We start from the raw sequence: 26,501 nt of genomic DNA, 5'->3' as shown, positions 1-26,501 counted from the left end.
AAAGGAAGCAAAGAAGGATTAAAAGCTTATGAGAAGTCAAGAAAAGTCTAAGGGGCATTTTATCTTGTAGTATACAGATCATTTCCTTGAAAGATAGATTGTAATATATAGGATAAAATCCAAGCTCTCTCTGCTTCCTGATGATGTGAGCTGCTTCCCTCTGCCATGCTCTTCTGCCATGATGTTCTGCCTCACCTTGCACTCGGAAGAATGAAGCCAACCTTCTATGGACTAAGACCTCTAAAACCGTGAGCCCTCAATTTGTTTTAGGAAAAACTGAGGTGCGAAATAGCCAACTGTTCGAGGTTTACATCTATAACTTGTGCAGATAAAAATACCATTGTCAGAGATCCAAGATGGCGGACTAGAGGGTGACTGCATCTCCCGTCACTCCAGAACCCAGGATTCAAGAAGGGGAGGTACTGAGAGACTCGGACCAACATAGAGCCGCGTGGTGAGTCTCTCCCACCGGGTGAAGCTCAGCCCAGGCGGCAGACCCAGACAGGGCAGCTTCTCGGAGCAGGGCAGGGCAGTGAGAGTCTTCCCCAAGCAGCCCTGCTCTCTCCAGTGGCAGGCTCGATCCACAGCCAGCTTCTAGGAGCAGGCCGCCCAGTGAGAGCTTTTCCACACAGAGCCAACCCCAAGCCGCGGACCCAGCAGCGGGCCCGGCCCCCAGGCGGCTTCTGGGACCAGGGCAGGGCAGCGAGAGACTTCCCCAAGCAGCCCTGCTATCTCCTGCGGCAGGTGGGGTCCACAGCCACCTTCTTGGAATAGGACCGCCCAGTGAGAGCTTTTCCGTACAGAGCCAACCCCAAGCCCTGAACCCAGCGGTGGGCCCCGGCCTGCAGGTGGCTTCTGGGACCAAGGCAGGTCAGGGAGAGGCTTTCCCCGAGCAGCCTGGCTCCCTCAGGAGGGGGCAGGCCCTATCTATAGCCAGCTTCTAGGAGCAGGACCGCCCAGTGAGAGGATTTCCACGCAGAACCAGTCCCCAGCCCTGGAACTGGTAGCGGGCTAGGGGCAGCTTTCTTTGGAAGCACTGCATTATCAAGTTCCTCCAAGACTTCAGGCTACTGAAGCCTGGGAGATGATATACTGGAAATCTACAGGGACACTATAAGCCAATAGAGGAAATCTGCAATATCTCAGAGTCCCACTGATATCTGACCAATATGAGAAAACAAGGGAAGAAAATGTCCCAAACAAACCTAGATACTATATCAATAAACCCCAATGACAGCACAGCAGAAGAAATGTCAGAAAGGGAGTTCAGAATGTACATAATTAAAATAATCAGGGAAGCAAACGAGGAGATGAAAGAGCAAATGCAGGCCTTGGAGGATGAGATGAAAGGGCAAATGCAGGCATTGAATGATCGCACAAATCAACAGTTAAAAGAGCAAATATGGGAAGCAAGAGAACATTTCAATAAAGAGTTAGAGATACTGAAAAAAAAAAAAAACAAAAAAAAAAACCAGAAATCCTTGAAATGACAGAAACAATAAACCAAGTTAAAAACTCCATAGAAAACATAACCAATAGGATAGAACACCTGGAAGACAGAACCTCAGACATTGAAGACAAAATATTTAATCTTGAAAACAAAGTTGACCAAACAGAGAAGATGGTAAGAAATCATGAACAGAATCTACAAGAATTATGGGATATCATGAAAAGGCCAAATTTAAGAATTATTGGGATTGAGGAAGGCTTAGAGAAACAAACCAAAGGAATGAACAATCTATTCAATGAAATAATATCAGAAAATTTCCCAAATCTGAAGAATGAAATGGAAAACCCAGTACAAGAGGCTTATAGGACTCCAAATATACAAAATTACAACAGACCCAAACCAAGGCACATTATTATGAAAATACCTAACATACAAAATAAAGACAGAATTTTAAAGGCTATGAGAGAAAAGAATCAAATTACATTCAGGGGGGAAACCAATAAGAATATCAGCAGATTTTTCAATCCAGACCCTAAAAGCTAGAAGGGCCTAGAACAACATTTACCAAGCCCTGAAAGAAAATGGATGCCAACCAAGAATCTTATACCCAGCAAACCTTACTTTCAGATTTGACGATGAAATAAAATCCTTCCATGATAAACAAAAGCTAAAAAATTTACAAAACATTCTCAGCAAAATATTCCATGAGGAAGAGATGAAAAACAACGATGCAAATCAGCAACGGGAGGAACTAGCCTAAAGGAATAGCCAAATAAAGGAGAAACCAAATCATGTCAAAAAACAAATATGAGTCAAATGACTGGGAATACAAATCATATCACAATAATAACCCTGAATGTTAATGGCCTGAACTCATCAATCAAAAGACACAGACTGGCAGATTGGATTAAAAAGAAAAATCCAACAATATGCTGCCTGCAAGAGACTCATCTCATAGAAAGAGATACCCACAGACTAAAGGTGAAAGGATGGGAAAAACATACCATGCACAGGAACACAGCAAAAAAGCTGGAGTATCCATCCTCATTTCAGATAATGTGGACTTCAAGCCAAAACTAGTCAGAAGGGATAAAGAAGGACATTACATACTGCTTAAGGGAAGCATAAATCAGCAAGACATAACAATCATAAATATCTATGCCCCGAACATTGGCTCATCCATGGACGTCAAACAAATCCTTCTCAATTCCAGAAAACAAATAGACCACAACACAATAATACTAGGCGATTTTAACACACCTCTCACCCCACTGGATAGATCTTCCAAATAAAAATTGAATAAAGAAACCACAGATCTCAATAACACAATCAACAATTTAGACTTAATGGACATATATAGAATATACCATCCAACAAAGAACGAATACACTTTCTTCTCAGCAGCACATGGATCCTTCTCTAAAATAGACCATATTTTATGCCACAAAGCTACTGTTAGCAAATACAAGAAGATAGAGATACTACCTTGTATTCTATCAGATCATAATGGATTGAAATTAGAAATAAATGACAGAATAAAAAACAGAAACTTCTCCAATACCTGGAGATTAAATAATACGTATTATATGATGAATGGATAACAGAAGACATCAGGAGGTAAATAAAAAAATTCCTAGAAGTAAATGAGAACAAAGACACATCATATCAAAATCTCCGGGACACTATGAAAATAGTATTTAGAGGAAGATTTATTTCATGTAGTGCATTCAACAAAAGAAGTAAAAATCAACAAATAAACGACTTAACACTACAGCTCAAAGCCCTAGAAAAAGAAGAGCAGACCAACACCAAAAGTAGTAGAAGACAGGAAATAGTTAAAATCAGAGCTGAAATCAACGAAATTGAAACAAAAGAAACAATCAGAAAAATTAACAAAATAAAGAGTTGGTTCTTTGAAAAAATAAAAAAAATTGATAAACCCTTAGGCACACTAACAAAAAGAGAGAAAACTCAAATTACTAAAATTCGGAATGAACAAGGAAATATCACTACAGACATGAGTGAAATACAAAACATAATTAGAAGCTATTTTGAAAATCTATTCTCCAACAAAACAGAAAACCTTGAAGACATTAACAAGTTTTTAAAGACATATGAATTACCTAAACTGAACGAGGAGGATATACACAACTTAAATAAATCAATGTCAAGCAATGAAATAGAAAAGGTCATCAAAAGCCTACCAACAAAGAAAAGTCCGGGACCAGATGGGTTCTCAGCCGAGTTCTACAAAACCTTTAAAGAAGAGCTCATTCCAATACTCCTCAAAGTATTCCATGAAATAGATGAAGAGGGAACCCTCCCAAACTCATTCTATGAAGCCAATATCACCCTGATCCCTAAACCAGACAGAGACACATCGAGGAAAGAAAATTTCAGAACAATAACCTTAATGAACATCGACGCAAAAATTCTCAACAAAATTTTAGCAAATCGCATACAAAAATTATTAAAAAGATAGTGCACCACGATCAAGTGGGTTTTATCCCAGGGATGCAAGGTTGGTTCAACATCAGGAAATCAATAAACGTAATTCACCACATTAATAGACTTAAAGTCAAGAATCACATGATTATTTCAATAGATGCAGAAAAAGCATTTGATAAAATACAGCACCCCTTCATGCTCAAAACACTAGAAAAAATAGGGATAGTGGGAACATTCCTTAACATTGTAAAGGTCATCTACGCTAAGCCCATGGCCAATATCATTCTAAATGGTGAAAAACTGAAAGCATTCCCCCTAAAAACTGGAACAAGGCAGGGATGCCCTCTTTCACCACTTCTATTCAACGTCATCCTTGAAACTCTAGCCAGAGCAATTAGACAAACCACAGAAATTAAAGAGATAAGAATAGGAAAAGAAGAACTCAAACTATCCCTGTTCGCTGATGACATGATTATATATTTAGAGGAACCTGGAAATAGCACCAGAAAACTTTTAGAACTCATAAGTGAATTCAGTAAAGTAGCAGGTTACAAGATCAATGCTCATAAATCCAATGCAGTTTTATACATACGTGATGAATCTTCAGAAAGAGAAGTTAGGAAAATTACCCCATTCACAATAGCCTCGAAAAAAGTAAAATCCTTGGGAATCAATCTAACAAAAGAGGTGAAAGACCTCTACAATGAGAACTACAGAACACTAAAGAAAGAAATTAAAGAAAACCTTAGAAGATGGAAAGATCTTCCATGTTCTTGGATAGGCAGAATTAATATTGTCAAAATGGTCATACTACCAAAAGTGCTATACAGATTCAATGCAATTCCAATTAAAATCCCTTATAGAAATAGAGCAAGCAATCATGAAATTCATCTGGAAGAATAAGAAACCCAGAATAGCTAAAGCAATCCTTAGCAGGAAGAATGAAGCAGGGGGTATCGCAATACCAGAACTTCAACTCTACTACAAAGCAATAGTAACAAAAACGGCATGGTACTGGCACCAAAATAGACAGGTAGATCAATGGTACAGAATAGAGGACATGGACACAAACCCAAATAAATACAATTTTCTCATACTAGATAAAGGTGCCAAAAATATGCAATGGAGAAAAGATAGCCTCTTCCTGCACAAAAATCAACTCACAATGGATCAAGGACCTCGGAATCAGACCAGAGACCCTGCAAATTATAGAAGAAAAAGTAGGTCCAAATCTTCACCTTGTTGGCTTAGGATCAGACTTCTTTAACAGGACTCCCATAAGCACAAGAAATAAAAGCAAGAATCAACAACTGGGATAGATTCAAAATAGACAAAAGTTGTAGGCATAAAAGCTTCTGAATCCAATATATTCCAGTCCAATTGATGAATGGATAAAGAAACTGTGGTATATATATATACAATGGAATATTACTCTGCCATAAATGAAAAATTATGGCATTTGCAGGGAAATGGATGAAATTGGAGAATATCATGCTAAGTGAGATAAGCCAATCTCAAAAAACCAAAGGAAGAATGATCTCACTGATAAGCGGATGATGACACATAATGGGGGGTGGGAGGGGTTAGTGTTAGGGTTAGGTTTAGGGTTAGGGAGGGTGGCAAGAATGGAGGAAGGAAGGACTGTATAGAGGGAAAAGAGGGGTGGGAGGGGTGGGGGTGAAGGGAAAAAAATAACAGAATGAATCAAACAACATTACCCTATGTAAATTTATGATTACACAAATGGTATGCCTTTACGCCATGTACAGAGAAACATGTATAAAAAAAAAAAAAACCAAAATTATTTTGTTATTTTTTTACTTTCACAAAAGCTGTAGGCATGAAAGCTTCTGAATCCAATATATTCCAGTCCAAAACATTATGAGACTCTACTATATGATCAAGCCTGGTTAATTATTATAAATCATAGAAATTAATAGAATTTACTTAAAAAATATATTGCTTTTTAGATGGTGGATTTCCATGTTTTTCTTAGCTAAATGTCTAGCCAACTTTAGCTTAGAACATGATTCAAAATACAATATTTTCTTTTTTTGCAGTATTGGGGATGGAACCAGGGACATAGCACTGAGCTACATTCTCAGCCCTCCCTCCCTTCCTTTTTCTTCTTTCTTTATTGCAGTCTAGGGATTGAATTCAGGGGCAGTTTACCACTGAGCTACGTTCTGTTCCAGCCCTCTTTATTTATTTTGATAGAGGGTCTTGCTGGACTCCAACTTGCAATCTTCCTGCCTCTGAGCCTCCCCAGTTGCTGGGATTGCAGTTGTGCACCACCATACCCGATTCAAAATAGCATACCTTTTTTTTAAAACAGATGGTCATAATTTTAGGCTTACCTAGGCAAATTATTTAATACTTTATTGAAGATCATACAAAAACTCCACAATAAATAATGAAAAGAGTACACAAAGTCATTAGCCTGTTTGCAATACAGAAAATACATGTCAGTTCTGGACCAAAATAATTCCATTAAAATACAAAAAGTGATAGGGAAGAATTAAAATATTTGCAGTGACTGCTTTTGGTGGTCAGTTAGACCATCAACCATCAGTTATTTCAGAAAGTGAGGGTAGGTTTCAATTTGCAGATAAAGAATGTCTTCGGTAGTTTAAAAAAATATAAACTCTAAAAAAGCTGTGAATCATATACAAAAGCAGCTGTTTGAGACCAAGGTTGAAAACGAGAAATTGTGTTAGCACCACCAGCAAGCACAGGTCCTCTGACTCTTCTGCCCTCCTATTTTGTGCAGGATGCAGATTTGAGTGTTGTACACATCATTTACAGTTATAAAAATCGGCCTTGAGTACAGGGTTCCTGGTAGAGTAGTCTTAAGCCCTAAGAGGCACCAAGTGGTTACAAAGGCTAGTAACAATCCTGATCACAAGTTCCGGCGGTATAATAAATCACGTGTTGCCTTATCAACTTTTTGCTGGTAGTCTTCTAATTTGTCAAGTATTTTCTGGGACAGCTGTAAGGGAAAAGAAGGAAATCATATTCTAAGTATGTAAATCATACCAGTTTTTTTTTTCCTTTTGTGGGGTTCAGGGATTGAAGTCAGGGGCACCCAACCACTGAGCTACACCCCCAGCCCTATTTTGTATTTTATTTAGAGACAAGGTCTCACTGAGTTGCTTAGTGCCTCACTTTTGCCAAGACTGGCTTTGAACTCGCGATCCTCCTGCCTCAGCCTTGAGAACCGCTGGGATTACAGGCGTGTGCCCGGCTCATACCAGTTTTCTAATAAGAGCATTACTAGTTCTTTTTTTTTTTTTTTTTTTTTTTTTTTAAAAACCACAGAGGCTGTATCTGATTTAATTAGTCATTAGTTCCCAAATGAGGTACAGGACTAGTCTTATTTATTTTTAGCACTGGGATTGAACACAGAGGCACTTTACCATGTCACATCCCCAGCCCTTTTTATTTTTTATTTTGAGACAGGGTCTTGATACTGTGCTAAGGCTGGCCTCAACTTGTGACCCTCCTGCCTCAGTTGCCCAAGTTGCTGGGATTTTAGGTGTGTGCTGGGCAAGAGTTAATATTTTAGATAGTTTTTTTTATTATTTTATTTATCCTAAATTTGTAGACCCAATTGATAGGAATGAGTTTTGGGTGGGACTATCTTCCTTTTTTACCTAACCCCTTTTTTGGGGGCTGATATTGGGGATTGAACCCAGGGTCATTCTACCACTAAGCTACATTTCCAGCCCTTCTTATTTTGAGAAAGGGTCTAAGTAGCTGAGGATGGCCTTGAACTTGACCCTTCTGCCTCAGTCTCCCTTGTAGTGATCCTCTCGTCTTGGCCTCCCCAGAAGAAAAAACTATAGGTATGCACCACTGTGCCTGGTTCAAGGAATAGTTTAAAATCATACTGTGAGCTCTTTCTACAGGTTTAAGAGACACGTGCTCTAAGTAGTAAATAAGCCATCACTACGACTCTCTTTAGGCAAAGAAAACTCTACCATTTCTTTTCTTTTAAGGCAAGCAATAGCTAATACACAAGTTTGGGAAAATGCTGCTGTATATGCCAAGTTTATGCAGGACAGTAATAATTTATATTGTATTTCAAGTATCTGTTTACCCTGTAGGATCTGTCCAGCTAAATTTAAAACTTAAAAATGGACTGCAAGCTGTTTGTCTCTGTGTAATTAATGCGCAAATAGTTTCTCATTAGTATTTTTGGGAAAAATTGCTTAGATCCTTGACCCTATTTATAAAGGGACTGGAACAGCATTGTTAACCGTGATAAATATTTGGCTGTTGCTTTCTCTCTAGTCCTTAGGAACTGAAGATCAAGCTGTTAAGTACAGCTTGCTAGTGCAGGAGCTTACAGAAGATGATTCATGAAAGAGTTTACATACTGCGATGTTGTGACTGTTGGCACTGTTCTCTCCCAGAGCCTGAAGAAGCTGATCAATAGAGGAGTATGGGAGCCACACCATTGGGGCTGTTGCAGAGAGTGGAAACTGTAAGGGAAATATTATTTGAAAAAAATCTGAAAAGCACACTGTTTCTTCTGAATGACAGTTTTCACAGGACTCTATAACATAAAATACTTAATTCATTTTACCAGGTAAGATCCTTCCTTTCTTTTCAACTGGAGATTTTGTCCTTTTCTCAGTTAAATCAAATATATTTAAAAACTTATGTCAACTCCAATCTTAAAGGAACCCTAAGGTCTATTAAGGATAAACACACTTTACTAAAACTCCAAATTGCTGAGGTTGGCTTTGAATTCATGATCCTCTTGCCTCAGCCTCCTGAGTCACTGGGATTACAGGTGTGTGCCACCATGCCCAGCTCCCCACCTCTTTTGATTTTTTATTTTGAGACAGGGTCTTGCTAAATTGTCCAGGCTGGCCTGAACTTGGGATCTCCTGCGTCAGTTTCCACAGTTGCTGGGATTACAGGTGTGCACAACTGTGCCAGGCTCCTCAGAGATCTAAGGAAAAAAGGATTAAAACAGTCTCTTATAAGGCTGTTTTAAGAATTAAATAAGAAAACCTTGTAGAGTTGGGTATGTTGATGCATGCCTGTAATTCCAGGCAGGACCAGCCTTAGCAATTTAGTGAGACCCTAAGCAACTTAGTGAGACCCTGACTCAAAATAAATTAAAAAAAGGTATGGGGATGTGGCTCAGTGGTTAAGCATCCTGGGTTCATTCCCCAGTACCAGAGAAAAGAAAACCCTGTAGAGATGGCATAATCCCTCCATACAAAATACCAAATATTAACTAAAGCCACATTCTTTTTTATTCCCCACTACTTCTGTGTTGTTGGAAATTGAACCCAGGGCTTTGTGCATGCTAGGCAAATACTCTGAGCTACACTCTTTTCTCTTTTACATTCTTTTGATGGACTAAAAGGAAATGTATCCCCATTTTATAAACAGGAAATTAGAAATATCTACAGTGCCAATATTTATTTAACTGAAAATAATAAAGGTTAGATACACTAATATACATTGAATATACTTTCACATCTTTATCTTACTTGGTGTAATAATACACAATTAAAAAGAAACATTTATATATACCTACCTCAATCCCAAAGTACTGATGTCCTTTTCCTAATACAGCATCTACATACTCAGAGACCAAATCCACAGCTTCTTCTAAAAGGTCATAGTTCAAGTATAGACGAAGCAACTCAGCAGCATCAACTTTCTGTAAAAGGCCAGTGATTATTTTCCCCCGAGAATTGGGAAATGAACTCAAAGGTACTTTACCACTGAGTTGCATCCACAAACCTTTTTATTTTTTATTTTCAGACAAGGTCTTGCTAAGTTGCCAAAGCTAGCCTCAAACTTGTGATCCTCTTGTCTCAGCCTCTTGAGTTGCTGGGATTACAGGCATATACCACCAGCCCAGCTAAAAAGTCAGTGATTAAGAATGTATACCAGTCAGGTGTGGTGGCGCATGCCTGTAATCTCAGGGGTTTGGGAGGCTGAGACAGCAGGATCATGAGTTCAAAGTTAGCCTCAGCAAAAGCAAGGTGCTAAGCAAGATCAGTGAGATCCTGTTTTGAAATAAGATACAAAATAGGGGCTGGTATGTAGCTCAGTGGTTGAGGGCACTGAGTTCAATCTCTGGTACCATAAAAACCAAAACAAAAAACAAAAACAAAAAACCCCCCAAGCCCCGCCCCGCCAAAAACCAAACCAAACCAAACCAAACCTAACCCCGTATACCTCCTTTCACTCTACCCAAGCACAGACCAAGGGATGCCAAGTGTCTGATTTCTGGCACTTTTTTTTTTTTGTCCTGCAGATTGAACCCAGGTGCTTTTACCACTGAGACACATTAGACAGGAAGACACAGCAAATTTGAGGCTAACCTCAGCAACTTAGCAGGACACTGTCTCAAAAAAAAAAAAATAAGAGGATATGTAGCTCTGTGGTAAAGTGCCCCTCTGAGAACAATTCCCAGGACTACAAGAAAAAATATACATATATATTAATGACAAATGCAAAAGAAGTTCAAAGAATCACTAGTTTTAAATTTGTATCTAATTTGTATTTAACACTGAGAGAAGAATGAATATAGTCGCAGTTTGGAAGAGAATTATGTTAAACGTTTTCTGTGTTCTGAATGGATCACAATCATACTTTTATCATCTTAGCTATGTTCTCTATTTTTTAACTTAAGATCAACTTTCCTTATTTTAACCTTTAGATTCTCTTTTAAAAAAATCTTTCAACCTTAGGTTCTCTTTCCTTATTCTACTTGAGGTGGTTCAGATACAGTAGTTCTCAAACTTAAGCTGCATCAAATTAGGAGCTTGGTACAATGTACATTCCTGGTTCCTTCTCCCAGATACTTCAATTCTTTAAGTTTGCTTCCTGTCTGGTGATGTGATTGTTGGCTCCCAAGTGTTCACACCATGCCACAATGTGACACTGCCCAAAAGGGCACTCATGGTAGGTAGCCAAATAGATGGCACTACCTATTCTTGGATTTTCAGCACCCTAAACTGTGAGCTAGACAAAATTCTATCTTTATAAAGTTAGCCTTCCTCAAGTTTTTCTTTTTTTTCTTTTGCAGTGCTGGGGATGGTGCTGCTAGGTAAGCACTCTACCATGGAAGTGCATCCCCAGCCCTAAGGTTATTATTATTATTATTATTTTTGTACTTGGGATTGAACCCAGGGGCACTTTACCACTGAGCTACATCCCCAGTTCTTTTTCTTTTGGGACAGGGTCTTGCTAAATTGCTGAGTCTGACTTTGAACTTGCAATCCTCCTGCCTCAGCCTCCTGAGCCACTGGGATTACAGGAGTGTGCCACTGCAGCTGGTAAGGTTATTTCTTTATGGTAATGAAAAACAGACTCAGACATGATCCTGAACTCAATTTTGACAACACCAATTTAAAGAAACACTGCTGTGGGGCTGGGGAGATAGCTCAGTCGGTAGAGTGCTTGCCTTGTAAGCACAAGGCCCGGGTTCGATCCCCAGCACCCAAAAAAAAAAAAAAAAAAAAAAAAAAAAAAACACTGCTGCATTTAAAATACTCCACATACTGACATGAATGTTTTGAGTAACAGACAGTAGAACCTATGTCCTGAATAGGTTCTCTAAACATGCTCATTATTCATTCAGCATATAAACAGGCATTTATCTAATTACTAATCTATGGAACTTTAAATACTATGTATGGTATGGCATTGTTCTTAATGATTTCAGCTATGATTGAGAAACTGCCCACAGTATATAATTCAGTATATTCCCATAAATTTTCATTCTTTTTCTTTTTAACTATCTTATGAAATTATTTAGAATGATAAAGAACAGATTCTTAATCTTGACAAGTTAAGACACTACATACCTTGTAACTGTTTATAAGCCAATTAGGCAGAGGCACTCCATGGGATAAGAGCTTATTGATTACACAGTGGTGATACAAGTTATTCTGGACTTTGTACCTGTCTAGGTAAGTAGACAATAGTCGCCATGCTTCATCTGTAGCACTTGAAAACAGCAAAAAGGACAAACAAGTTTCAGGTTTTTTTAAAAAATCGCAGGGCTGGGGATGTGGCTCAGTTGGTAGAGTGCCTGCCTCACAAGCAAAAGGCCCTGGGTTCAATCCCCAGCACAGGAAAAAAAAATAAATTAAAAAAAAAAAAAATTGCAGTCTGTCCCTCACTGGTGAAGAATTTCAGATTTTTTAATTTTTGGTACCCAGAATTAAATCCAGGTGCCCTCTACCAGTGCTATAACCCAACCCTTTTATTTTTTATTTTTATTTACATTCCCAGCCCTTTTCTGTTTTGCAACAGGGTTTTGCTAACTTCCTAAACTGGCCTGGCACTTACAATCCTCTTGCCTTAGCCTCTCAATTTGTTAAGATCAGAAGCATGCACCACTGTGCTGGGCTTTATTTATTTATTTAAATTTTTTTTTTTTTTTTTTTTTTTCCAGTGCTGGGGATTGAACTCAGGGCACTGTACTTTCAAGGCAAGCACTCTACCAACTGAGCTACATCCCCAGCCCCCAGACCGCATTCTGACTCATTATACACAAATGGGGTCTAAATTGCCCAGGCTGGCCTTGAACTTGTAATCATCCTGCCACAGCCTCCCGAGTCATTGGGATAACATGTACTACTGAGCCTGGCAAGAGTTTCAGATTCTTTTTTTTTTTTTTAATTTTGATGGACCCTTATTTTATTCATTTATTTATATGTGGTGCTGAGAATTGAACCCAGTGCCCCACACATGTAAGGCAAGTGCTCTACCACTGAGCCACAGTCCCAGCCCCAAGAGTTTCAGATTCTTAATAGTGATTTACAGTACTATTAACAGTATGTATCTTTAGAAAAATCTTAGAAGCTCACGGCTCAATCAGTAATATACCTAAAGGGTAACTAATATGATTAGGTTCAATATGACTTGGAATAGTACTAGAAACTAGATGACTTAGATTCAGTTTTTGTTTTTCTCCCAATAAACCACATATTAATTTGACTATGCAAATAATATAGTCAAATTATAATTTAATTTGTTTAAGGATATTAGCAGGGGGAGGGGTAAGGAAAAATGGCTTAGTTTCTTTTTTTTTTTTTTACTGGTTCCCAAACTTGAATGAACATTAGAATCATGTAGAAGTTCTGACTGAGAAGAATAGGGTGTTAGTTATCTCATAATCTGTTTTTTTTTTTTTTTTTCCTTTTGGATACCAAGGATTGAACTCAGGGGCACTCAATCACTGAGCCCCAGCTCCAGTCCTATTTTGTATTTCATTTAGAGGCAGGCACTGAGTTGCTTAGGACCTCACTGTGGCTAAGGTTATCTCTTAACTCCTGGTCCTCCTTCCTCAACCTTGGGAGCCACTGGGATTCAGACGTTGCCACCTTGCCTGGCTTCATAATCTGTTTTAATAAGCAATTCTGATGTGCTAATTTAGGGACTGAAAACTAATATCAGGAGAACTGTTGCTAAGGATCGAACAAGTTCATGTGTTGGGAACTCAACCCCCAATGTGATTTTATTGGGAGGTGGGGCCTAACAAGAGGCTTTGTCCTCATGAACGAAAAGGATTAATGTTCTTAATGTGGATGTGGGTTAGTTATTGTGAGTGTAGATTTGTTGGAAAGTTAAACTTGGCCCTCTCTTGTCCTTTCACCTTCTGCTGTGGGATGATGAAGGAAGGAGGCCCTGACCAGATGCTGGCACCTTGATGTTGAACTTCCTAGCCTCCAGAACTGCAAGCCAAATAAAATTCTAATGTTATATATGCCCAGTCTCAGATATTCTGTTAAAGCAGCAGAAGTTAAGACAACTTCCATATCTCCACCATTCTAAATTGTGAAGGTGCATAATACAAGTGTAAATGCATTTCAGAAAAGAAAGTTTACTGAGGGTTAGGATTATTTGAGCATTGTGAAGAAGAAACTGATATATATTCAGGTAGATAGTTACTGGGTGCACTGGGAAAGTAAACAGAGAGAAGATATGAAGAAGGTATGATAGATAATGGGGTTGCTAAAGATTAGCCAGAAACAAGTTAAAAGGGGACACAGTGATGACAATAATGCAGTGTTAGCTGAATGGAAGGAATGCGAAAAAAGGAACACCATGTTCTAAAGCCAAGTAAATATGGAATTTTGCCTTGAGGAGTACTTTTTCTTGTTTGAGATGGGTCCTTGCTATGTTGCCCAGGCTGGTCTCTAATTTGTGAGCTCAAATGATTCTCTGCCTCAGCCTTCCTAGTGGTTGGGACTACAGGTATGTGCTACCTTGCCTGGCTAAAAGTACCTTTTCTTTTCTTTTTTTTGTGGTACTAGGAATTGAACCCAGGGTCTTCTGCATGCTAGGCAAACACTGTACTGCTGAGCTATACCCCAGCTAAGAGTACCTTTTCTTGATGACATAATACATCCACCAAGTCTTTGAGAAAGGGGAGGTGGAGAAGGAATGTGGTTTGAACAATAAATATCATGATGTCACCCTAATTATAAACTCTCCAGCTTCTACAAAAACTTAGACAAAAGAGAAAGAAAAAATTGAAATGTTATATGTAGAACAACTTAATCAAAGAAAGAGAGCTACAGCTTTGAGATAAGTAAACCCAGCCAGAGCCGGAAGAACACTAGGGATGTACCTAGATTCCTTAGTAGTGATGACGGAGGACAGCTGATTGGCGGCCAGCCAGGCCCAGGCTTCTGCTTGTGCTGCCTCTCCTCCAAACTGTAACTTGATGCATCTGCAATGAAAATGGTTTCTCAATGGTAAACTAATTGCTGAAGTGAACCACTTTATCTTGTTACTAAAACTAGAGGAAAGAAGACAACTTTAGCTCTAGTATATCACTGAATTTATTACTGGAGTATTGGCTCTTCGTTCTCAAAGCCACATAATTGGATGACCCACAAGGGGCCGCTGATTAAGAGAATTTACTTGCAGGATAAAATTAATGATGAAAAATTCTGAATGTTTATGAATATTTCTAATTCACAAACCATTTGACTAATATGTATAAGGTGACTTAAGTAAGAAATTCTCTTTTATTTTTGGGATGCTATGGCTAGAACTCAGGTCCTTAAACAAGTTAGGCAAGCAATCCTATCATTGAGTTACACCTCAGCCCACAAATACTGTATTTTACTTTATAATCACCACATTGTATGCCTATTTTTTTTCCGCACAAAAATGGGGTGCAACCATTATGTGAAGCTTTTTTAATTGTTCTAGTATGCTTAAAATTCATTTATTACTAAACTGACTTTGTTACAAGATTAGGATGTACAGTATACTCATAAATGTACCTTAATGCTGTGGCAACAATTATGTGGTGAAATATGGTACTTTTTAATACTAAGGGTCAACAGATGTCCTAAAGGACTGAAGAGAACATATGCCTTATCTACAGTGGACACCATTACCTGACTCATGCTTGTCTGCTCTTCTGACTTTTTAAGAGATGCTATAAATCGAAATTGCTTTTTTAAAGTAAAATCAAAAGCTGCTAAAATTTTTTTTAAGTCACTGCAAAAACTCGTTGCATAGATTTAAAAAAAAAAAAAAAAACTCACTTGTTTTAAACATAAATGGCTTAAAGCACCAATCAAATTAACTAACAAAATGGCTTACAGGCTACTGGTTTGTGACCACTGCTTCACATTAAGCAATAAGACACTATCTTTGCATTAGAAAATCAAAACTGTTAAAAGATAATTTTTTTACATACTTGAAAGCAAGTCCCTCAAAGACTGGTGTTAAGGGAAGCTTAAAAGTCTGACAGAGTGATATGGCAGTGTCAAAGAGGCCAGCCTGAACCAAGAGAGTGACCATCTCCTCTGCTGATGAACTTCCTGTGGAAATGGAAAATGGCTAGTTAGTGCACCCAAGGGTATATGCTTTGCTTTGTTGATAAGTATCTCAGAGTTCACAATCCTTCACTCTGTACCCATCTAGCATACTGCCTAGCCCTAAAGTGTGCTATTGATCACTCACAAGTCAGAGGTTCTAAATTCTTACCCGCAACTGCAACTGCTGATGGATCATGCTGAGCCAGAGTGAGACGAATGCGAGCCAAGGAACACTCTTTCTCCAGATCTTCTAGTTCTAAGATTTCAATTTGCCGATTGGCTAGAAATCAAAGAAAATTACTTTCAATTCCCAAAGTACAAAGGAAGAGTCTATTAGATTAAGGTACTGTGTCATTTTCCCCTAAACATTAAGTAAACATTCAACTGGGACTCAGTAAAAACTAACTTAAAAAATTAAGCAACATCCCTGCTTTACATGTACTGCTGAGTCAAATCAAAGCACTCTAATCACTAGCTGTGGTGGATGAGTTATTTACATGTAACTCCATTTAAGTCTAAACTTAACTGTAAAATACTGCCACCTCTACTAATAAGAAAGGAACATGTCCAAGGTGAGAGAGGCAGAATTAAAACCAGGTGCATCCAAATTTAGAGCATAGGCTCTATATGAAAGACATCATGTCTCCCTGGTAATATCAAAGGAAACTGAGGAAAAAATGTTTGGTAGTAAGCTGATTTAAATACAACAGGCAACAAAAACACTCTCTTTTAAACATTTTCATTTCTCATAGCACCATACAGCATTTCCAAAGGGCTTCCAGATAACCTTTAGCAGATTAAAATGCTGAAAAACTAAAAAGAAGGATTTTACCAAATTTTAACATCAGTATTATAACATTTATAGTATATAACAATGTAAGCACATACAGTTGTGACTGTCTATTTGATGTACAACCACTGTAACATAAGGATCTTCATCTATAGGTCTACTGACAATATAATTACTGTTCAGCCAAGAGCAGCATGAGACTGACTCACTTGGGGCCGCTGTGCACTCTCCATCATGATTCCTTTTAGGGGATGCTCCAGGGCGATCATACTGATAAGACAAAACAAGGATTTAACTGGAAAATTGGTATTTTTATTTTGATATCATTAACTTTGATGTAGAGATTTCATGCTTAAATCCTTTCAATAGAAATTATTTTTATTTCAAACAGCACAGCTCCTTACAGAAGTACTGCAGCTATCAAAGAAATGGAGTCATCTGCCAAGTTGACTCACTTTACTACAATCATTACTGAATCTGAGGAATGGATTTGATCTCCATATAAGTCACATGGCTTTCCTTAGTTCCAAAGTTATAATCCCTACTGAAAATCCTGGGCAACAGCCAATAAATGCAGGAACTATACACAAGTTGCCAGGCATATGTGACCCATCAGTGTGCCGGAAAAAACTCAAAAAGTTTGTGTTCTTTAAAACAACTGCAGACTGAATTAACAAACATGTTTGAAATAAATTATTTCTTAAGCCCTTTTTGTGAGCCAGACACTGTCACTGTTTTAAGCAATGTACTTAAAGTTATCTCCTTTAATACCCACATAATCCTTTACAAGGTAGATACTATCAACCCTACTTTATGCAAGAGGTTAACCAAATAGCAAAAGATTAAAGAACTTGTCTGAAGTTAGTCAAAGTTAACTCCAAAGCCACTCTGTAACAATTCTTTCTATAAAAATTGTGAACTTGGGAATTAAAGGGACAGTACTCTATTATAGTTGAATTGCTGCAAAAAAGTTTACAAGTACCTCAGTAGAAATTTTATTTTATTTTTTTTCAGCAGAAATTTTAAATGAAATGAAGCAAAATAAGAATAGTTTTAAAAGGACAAAACCAAAGAGATTAAATGATTCCCAAATTTCAAAATGGAAAGTTTTCATACCACTGCACCAGATGCTGGCTGCACAATCCATGCATATTCTGGACGAATAAGCCGTAAACAATTAATAGCAGCCAGATAACAGTTGCCTTGCTTCTCAAGTCCCCGGAGAGTTCGAACCTCTCTGCCAAGACGCATTCCATATTCAAACATCACTGTGCCAGCTATGAGGCAATAATGAATTATACATAAGAATTTAGAAAATGTGTTTCTTTAGAGATACACACACAGACGGCCCAGGTGTGGTGGTATACACATGTGAGTGCATGCACACACACAGACACACACACAAAAGGTTAAGATAACAATTTTATGCTATGTGCATTTCAACACAATCTGAAACACATGGTAAATGTTACTGTTGATCTTTATTTTTTAAATTTTCACATTTTAAAGTTTTATTTTTAACTGATAATATTTATGGGGTACAATATGATGTTTTAATACATGCAAACATCATGGAATGCACACATCAGGCAAATTACCATATGTGTCACCTCAAGAATTTATCATTTCTTTGTGATGAATTTTTGGCTTTTAGATATATTCTTATACCAAATGTAGACTAGCTTTTTTGGGGGGGCAGGGCAGAACTAGAGACTGAACTCAGGATCTCACATATACTTACTAGGTAAGCATTGAACTATAATCCCATATCTTTTTTTTTTTTAAAGATGGAATTTTTAATAACTTATTTTATTTATTTTTATGTGGTGCTGAGGATCGAACCCAGTGCCTCACATGTGTTAGGCAAGTGTTCTACCACTAAGCCTCAACCCCAGCCCACATCCCATGTCTTTTCAAAAAAATTTAGTTTGTGATAGTCTTGTTAAGTTGCTCAGACTGGCCTCATACTTGGGATCTTCCTGCCTCAGCCTCCAAGTAGCTAGAATTATGGGTGTGTGCCACCACACCTGGAAGCAAAATAGCCTGGAGAGCAAGTCTCAGCCATACTGTTACTTATCCCTGCCCAGGATTTTGAGGCTAAGAATATCTTGTTATTCTGCTCAAGAACAATGACTCTTACTTTTAATTAGCTTTTTTTTTTAATTTTTAATTTTTTTGGTGCTGGGGATTAAACCCAAGGCCTTGCACTCTACCACCGAGCTACAATGCCAGGCCCCTCTTATTTTTATAAAACTTTAATTAGGCTGAATGAGATATCAAAAAAACACATTATTCTAAGATAGCATGGGACTCTAGAAACTCACAAATCATCTGTTTTCATAATTTAAAAAAAATACAAAAAATAAAAAATTGCACTTTTTAAATAAAAATTTTTTGCAACGAATATGTTTTGAGTGCCTGTAATACATAAGACACTGTGTTAGAAGTACAGTCTCATTTCAGAAGACCTGAACGTTAGTTCACCTTGCTAATTTGGTCTTAACAGGTTGATATGATGGATGTTACTATGAAATCAGATAATGAGAGATCTTTAATTATTATTTCTCTTCCTGAATGATCAAAGAATCTAAAGAATATGCAGTTGGGTGCAGTAGTACATGCTTATAATCCCAGTACTCAGGAGGCAGAGATGCAGGAGAATTTTAAGTTTGAGTTTGGTCTGGGCAGTTAGCAAGATCCTATCTCAAAAATAAAGAATAAAAAGGGCTGGAGATGTAGTGCAGGAATAAAGTACTGGTTTGAGTCCCAGTACCACTAAAAAAACAAAAACAAATAAACAAAACCAAATTAAATTAGTCACATTTCCTTAATTTGATGATTGTATCAAGGTTATATAAAAGAATACCTTTAGGAGAAATATCTGAAATATTTATGTCTCAAAGTGACAAGCAAAAAATAAGTAGAGAAAATGTGAGAAAGGTAGGAAGAGAGGGAAGATGTGGCAACATATTAATTGTTGAATTTAGGTGAAGGATATAGGTTGGTGATCACTATTCTGATATTGAGTTTTTCTGTAGACTTAACCTAACAAGTTGAGGGGTTGCAGTTATAGCTCAGTGTAGAGTATAAATTAAGTGTGTATGAGTCCCTGGATTCAATCCCCAGCCAAAAACAAAGTGAAACAAAAAACAAAAAACAAACAAAAAAACCCAAGAATTCACTAGGATAGCATTTAAAAAAGAGAAAAGAAAACAAGAATGTAGAATATCACTTAGTTAAAAAAAAAAAAAATTACTAGGACATCATTCAATAACCTCTAAATGTGAAATTTACAACTCTAAGGATTTTGCATAAGATTGAAGGGATGTGACAATACAATCATATAAAATGAGGAATATTATATTTAGATGACCTAAGAAGCAGAATTTTACTCCAACAACTGAAATAAAGAGAGGAAGCCACGGGTGAAATAACTCAGACATGCAAAACTAGTTACAAAACTTTAAGTGACCTTTAGTGGAAAAGCTATTTCCTTTATAACTGGAGAAAAAATGCATATGGAATGCTGTCTCACTGGAAATGATCTGAGAATGTTTAAAATGTTGTTAAGTATATATATACATCTTCAAAGCTAATAGGTAATTTCAAAAGGGTGAAGTGAATCTTGTACTTAAACACAACTAAAACTTAGTAAGTCCCACATACATTTTTGTAAAATATTATTAAAATAATAAGGTAGCCTCCAATACCAAGGGTCTGCTTCAGTTGCTCACCTTTGCGGTAATTGTGGCGATAGATATGAAAGGCATAGAGAAGTTCATAGTAATTATGAGTCATAAGGTCCACAGCTCTAGCACGTGATTCAATTATTGCCACAACCTAATGCAGGGAAAGCAATGAGGCATCAAAGTTAGTAGCAATCCTGACAACCACAAGAGTTGTTTGTAGACATCAGTGGATAAATAAAATTACCTCATTATGGAGATTCACATAGGGAAACTCCACAAGATCCTGTAGCTGTGAGCGTTCACAGAGAACTACCACCAATTGCCGTAAACAATCTAACTGCCTAGAAGGAAAAGAAAGGAATATAAACATGAACTGTTTTAGTGGCTAAACAGGGCTGATAAATTGCCTTGTCTAAGAAAGTCTGTAGGATTACCTGCTGGAGTCAGGAATTTGGGTTAAGGCCTCATATGCTTGGCTATTGTGACCCAAATCCAAATGATGTTTGAAAATGCATGTCCTTAAAGTAGCCTAAATATCAAATTTAGATCAAATATCAAAAAGGGCAATGATAATTAAAATACTACATCCAGAACAACCTTCAAGGAAAACAAACCAAATTACAGTTAGTTCTTACCTGACTTTTCCAGTCATCACCTGCTTCAGTTATTGCTGATGTAGCCAACTGAATAACCAGCTCAGGTAACCCAACAACATCTAAAAGACGTAAAACCTAAGGAGAAATACAAGAAATTTTCATTAAAATTAATATGGTACTTGTACTCCAAATTGAATTATGGTTCTAAAGTAACTAGAAATATTATTAGATAAGTAAAGATTAAGTAAAAAATGCTGACTAGGGGACTTAGTGGTAGAGCACTTGCCTAGCATGCTTGAGGCCCTGGGTTCCATCCCTAGAATGGGGGAAGGTGCTAATAAGATGGACAGGATTATTTGGTTAATAATTCAGATTTTTCTTTAGATTCTACTGTTATATACAGGTTTGTTATAAAACCTATTTGTTTTTCCAGATAATACCATTGGAATAATGGCTCTCTATTTACAGATACTTTTGATTGTTAGTGTTAGAACAGAGAAAGGTAAAGTTAAGAGAGATAATCTTAACATGTTCTCTACAGAATAAATGAAGACCTATTAATGAATAATAGAGGGATTAAATACTGGGCTTTTTATTTTTGTATCAGAGATTGAACTCAGGGGTGCTTTTTGCTACTGATCCACATCCTCAGTGTTTTTTTCTTTTTTTTTTTAATTTTTATTTTGAGACAGGGTCATGCTAAACTGCTTAGGGCCTCACTAAGTTGCTGAGGCTGGCCTTGAGCTTATGAACCTCCCAAGTCCCTGAGATTAGGGGTGTACACAACTACACCTGACTTGGGCCTTTTTTTTTTTTTTTTTTTTTTTTTTTAAAAGAGATGGGTGTCTCATTATGTCACTCAGGCTGGCCCTGAACTCCAGAGCTCAAGCAATCTTCTTGGATATACCTGTAATCCTAGAGAATCAGGAGGCTGAAGTTCAAGGCCAGTCTTATCAGTGAGGCCCTAAGCAGTTTAGCAAGACCCTGTCTCAAAATAAAAAATTTAAAAGAGCTAGGAATGTAGCTCAGTGGGTAAACCCAGGGGCACCTTATCACTGAGTTACATCCCTAGTCACTTTTTTTTTCTTTAAATGTTTTGTTTTTAGTTATAGGTGGACATAATACCTTTATTTTATTTTTATGTGGTGCTGAGGATCAAACCTAGGGCCTCATGCATGCTAGGTGAGTGCTCTAACACTAAGCCACAACTCCATCCCCCTTAGTCATTTTTATTTTTTATTTTGACACAGGGTTTTGCTAAATTGCTGAGGCTGGCCTTGAACTTGCAATCCTCCTGTTTCAGCCTCCTGAGTTGCTGGGATTATAGTCATGTGCTACCATGCGTGGTAGGTTTCCTAGGCAAATCCATTTTATTTTCACTTAGAAGTTCTGGGGACAATTAAGTTTTTCAGTATTTAAAAAAATATATCAAAATAATGTATTGTAGATGCATTTCTATACAGGTTATATAAGAGCCAAATAATAACATTGTACCTTATCATAATACTGCAGCCTTGGGGAAGTCACAATGTCCCCATCTTCTGAGTGGATCAAGCGATCTAAGAATTCCTCTTTGCCCACTTCAGATGCTGCCTGACAGAAACATTCCAGAGCCTGAAAAATTTAAAAAATACAAAGTGACCTACAATCAATAATACTAATTCTAGTGGTATAAATCAGGTTCATGTGCTATGTAGAGCCAAAAGAGAAACAAAAGTATTTAAGACCGTATACCACTACCCACATTTTCTGCCACATATAAATTGATGCATCATTTACTATTTCTTCAAATTTTCTCACTTTTTATTTGAATGCTATTAATGAAAACAGTAAACTTTAACAAGAAGATTGATGGATAATAAAGCAAACTGTAGCAGCACGTAAACAACTACAGAATTTGAGTGGTGGCTATGACTGTTCACCATGAAAGTCTTCAAACTTTTCTGCATGTTTAAAATCTACAAAATAGGATGTCAGGGGAAAAAATTAAAAACACAAGGCTGGGGATATATCTCAGTTGGTAGAGTGCTTGCCTCGCGTGCACAAAGCCCTGGGTTCAATCCCCAGCACCACAAAAGAAAAAAAAAAGTAAATGATCTGAGCTGGAGTTGTGACTCAGTGGCAGAGTGCTTGCCTAGCATGTGTGAGGCATTGGGTTCAATTCTCAGCACCACATAAATAAATAAAGGCATTGTGTCCATCTAGAACTACAAAAAAAATTTTTTTTAAAAAGTAAATGATTATCTTGACAAAAGGTGAAAAAGAAAAAAATGACAATGCAACTAATGAATAAATTTGATTTTGCTTTGGGGCAGAAAGGTCTTAATGTTTTGTCTTATTTTCCTAAGTCCTACTAAACCATAGAATATAAGAAGCTAACCAGACCTGACATTATGCCCTTCACTGGTACTACTACAGTGTTCTTTACCCTTTTCTAGATCACTCTGTGCCTCCCACCCCTAAAATCTAGCTGGAAACTAAAATATCCTCCTTGCACCAAAGTTTATTCACCACTCAAATGCAGTTTACCTTTTGTCCTTCCCCCGTAACTAGGTAACACCGGCCCAGCATAAATCGACAGGAACCAACATTGACTTGACACCAGGGATGTAGCAGTTGAATATAATCCTAAAAGGTATAAAAGATACTTTTTGATTAGAAAATAAACACTACTCGGAGATATTCTTTCCAGAGAAGACACTGTTTCATCGGTACACAAGTTTTATTTCTGGAAATAATCTGGAGACTAAAGCCTAACCCTGTTAATGCATTCTTATATCAGGCTGGACACCTTAAGAAAGCAAATAGGTGGGCATGGTGGTGTACAACCGTAACTCCACTGATTTAGGGCATCCTAAGTTTGAGGCCGGCCTGGGCAACTTAGTGAGGATTCTATCTCAAGATAAAATATAAAAAGGAACGGAGAAGTAGCTTAGTTGTTAAAGTGACCCTAGGCTCAATCTTCAGCACCATACACACACATAAAAGAAACCTAACAGAGCTGAGTGTGGTGGCACATGCCTGTCGTCCTAGCTACTTAGGAGGCTGAGACAGAAGGATTACTTGAGCCCAGGAAGTTTCAGAGCAACCTGGGAACAAAGCAAGTCTCTGTCTCAAACAAAAGAAAACAACAACAAAAAATCCCCCCCCCCCCCCAAAAAGCAAACAGGAGTCCAGTAATACCCATACATAAATATATACATGCTTCACATCTCAGCAATTTTCCAATTTTTGGTATTTACTGGTTCAATGACTACAGTCCAATAAAGGAATTCTATGAAGACAGAAGTATGATTGTTTTACAAAAAGAAAACCTAACAAAGAAAATTTAAGAAAACCAAACATACATGAGAAAAAATTATATTACCAATAATACTACCAAGAGAGAAGTAGAGAAAATCATTTGGGGGTAAGTCTTAGTACACTCAAATTTCATTTTTGTTGGGTGCAGTGGCACATGCCTATAATCCCAGCAATCTGGGAGGCTGAGGCAGGAGGATCCCAAGTTTGAGGCCAGACTTATCAACTTAGAGAGACCCTAAGAAACTTAGTAAGACCCTGCCTCAAAAAAATGAAAAGAACTGGTATGTAGCTCAGTCTTAGCCCTGAATTCAATTCCTAGTACCAAAAAAAAATTTTTTTTTGAATTTTTGCTGGGTATGTTGGTGCCCAGAACCTGCATTTCAGGAAGCTAAAGCAGGTGGATCCCAAGTTGAGGCCAGCTTTAGCAACTTAGCCAGATTCTGTCTCAAAATAAAAAATAAAGAGTGCTGGGGATATAGTTCAGTGGTAGAGCACCCCTAAGTTCAATCCCCTGTACTGCAAAAAAAAAAAAAAAGTCTAACTTTTGTAGTTCTTTTGTATCCAATTAAAATGCATATAACATTCACAAAGGAAAAAAAAATCCATCAATCCCATTCTTCACAAGAGTGATTAAACCTGAAATGTTAAATTGAACTCACCTGCAATTGTACATACTGACAATTCCCCATCAAACATTCTAAAAAGAGACAACCAGGATTGCTTGGCCATCTAGTCACTGGATAAGGAGGTTTTTTTTTTACTTTTCTAGTAAAACAACTATATATTTGGTATCAAAAGTCATAAAAGTTCATGAAATAGTGTAATTTTTTAAAAAAACAAAACCTAGGGGGTGTAATTTAGTTGTATGGTGCTTGCTTAGGATATATAAGGCCATGGATTTGATCCCTAGCACCATAATACAAAAAAAAGGAATGAAGGAATTTTTTTCCTACATTACCATATACTTAACATTAGAAAAACATGAAGAAAAGGTTATAAATAGCCATGCAAAGAAGATATCTTAGGGCTGGGGATGTAGCTCAGTTGGTAGAATGCTTGCCTTCCAAGCACAAGGCCCTGGGTTCAATCCCCAGCATCTCAAAAAAAAAAAAAAAAAAAAAAAAAAAAAAAAAAAAAAAAAAAAAATAAAATAAAATAAAAAAAGATATCTTGATCAGGTCAATGACAGACCACATATGAGGGTGGTCCCATAAGATTTTTATCATCTAGAGTCATATGTAGCTTTCTGAGTTTTTCTAAGTACAAACTATGATATTTATACAATGATGAAATTATGTAATAATAATGCCTTTCTCAGGACATACCCACTGTGAAGCAATACATGACTGTATAATATAAGTCTTGTCACCAGCTTAGAACTCAATTTATTATATGGTAAGGAATGCACTGTGGTTTATCCCTGAATGATCAGCCCCAATTCCAGTTGGTATACAGCAGACACATACCATTGGTACCTGTGGACACTCAGCACCTAAGATTGTACCTGGCAAATGTAGTCACTCAATAAATATTTGCCCAAATCAATGTCTTAAAAGGGATCTAGGTATGAAATGCATGTGCACTAATAAAATCTAGCTCAACTCCTGAGCAAAAACATACAATAAAAATTGGCATATCTCAAAATAAATATTATCATCTTGTGCTACCAGGGTAAGTACTCAACCTCATTAAAATTATCATTCCAGGGAGGGGGATGTAGCTCAGTAGTAGTGCCTGGCTAGCATGCAAAAGGCCTTGCGGCGCTGGGGTTATGACTCACTGGTACAGCACTTGCCTAGCAGTGTGAGGCACTGGGTTTGATCCTCAGCACCACATAAAAATAAACAAAATACAGGCATGTTGTCCTTCTACAACTACCAAAAAAAAAAAAAAAAAAGGGCCTTGGGTTCAATCACCAGTACTGTGACCCCTACTTCTGCCCCCCAATAAAACAAAACAAAAAAACTTGATGCTGGGCTGGGGATGTAGTTCAGTGGTAGAGCTCTTCCTTAGCGTAAGGCCCTGAGTTCAATCCCCAGCACTGCAAAAACTCCCAACATCAAAAAACTTCATTACACAGTCAGAAAAAGAGCCTTAACTAGATAGAAGAAAACCTTGAGCTTTTAAAGAAAAGGATACAAAAGCTGCAATAAATAATTGGTAATTGTAGTAATCATTTCAGACCAATTCAATCCAGTTTGGCTCAGAGGTGCCTTTGGTTGAGAGAAGAGATGAGATATAATCTGCTTTCTTGCAACTTCTTGGAAGAATAACTCCACAATTGTCTGAGGGCTAGATACTTGAAAAGAAAATGTTACAATCATAAACTTGTAATGGTAATATAAACTTACAATTAAGATAAGTCTATGAATTCATTTTATATTGGTAACACAGAATGTTTAT

The 26,501-nt window shown here is 37.4% G+C and overlaps 1 protein-coding gene across 3 annotated transcripts in view; it reads right to left on the bottom strand.

The window, feature by feature from the left end:
* Positions 1–6,262: 6,262 nt before the first annotated feature.
* Positions 6,263–26,501, bottom strand: part of NUP160 (nucleoporin 160) — a 54,871-nt gene continuing 34,632 nt past the window's right edge. For all 3 annotated transcript variants that reach the window (XM_079105017.1, XM_079105020.1, XM_079105018.1), the window contains 17 exons: positions 26,238–26,397; positions 24,758–24,827; positions 23,325–23,423; positions 22,290–22,409; positions 20,835–20,930; positions 20,634–20,728; positions 20,444–20,540; positions 20,245–20,350; positions 17,627–17,787; positions 16,720–16,780; positions 15,890–16,000; positions 15,600–15,723; positions 14,514–14,615; positions 11,740–11,881; positions 9,456–9,581; positions 8,278–8,382; positions 6,263–6,887 (listed from right to left, as the gene is read on the bottom strand). In XM_079105017.1, the coding sequence (XP_078961143.1) occupies positions 6,798–6,887; positions 8,278–8,382; positions 9,456–9,581; positions 11,740–11,881; positions 14,514–14,615; positions 15,600–15,723; positions 15,890–16,000; positions 16,720–16,780; positions 17,627–17,787; positions 20,245–20,350; positions 20,444–20,540; positions 20,634–20,728; positions 20,835–20,930; positions 22,290–22,409; positions 23,325–23,423; positions 24,758–24,827; positions 26,238–26,397 (1,865 nt within the window). In that variant the 3' untranslated portion in view covers positions 6,263–6,797. The remainder of the gene's footprint in view (positions 6,888–8,277; positions 8,383–9,455; positions 9,582–11,739; positions 11,882–14,513; positions 14,616–15,599; positions 15,724–15,889; positions 16,001–16,719; positions 16,781–17,626; positions 17,788–20,244; positions 20,351–20,443; positions 20,541–20,633; positions 20,729–20,834; positions 20,931–22,289; positions 22,410–23,324; positions 23,424–24,757; positions 24,828–26,237; positions 26,398–26,501) is intronic.

This window comes from Sciurus vulgaris, assembly GCF_902686455.1.
Source record: "Sciurus vulgaris genome assembly, chromosome: 11".
In the NCBI taxonomy this organism is placed as follows: Eukaryota; Metazoa; Chordata; class Mammalia; order Rodentia; family Sciuridae; genus Sciurus; species Sciurus vulgaris.
Note: the sequence above shows the minus strand (reverse complement) of the source record. Positions and strands in the feature narration are given on the sequence as shown.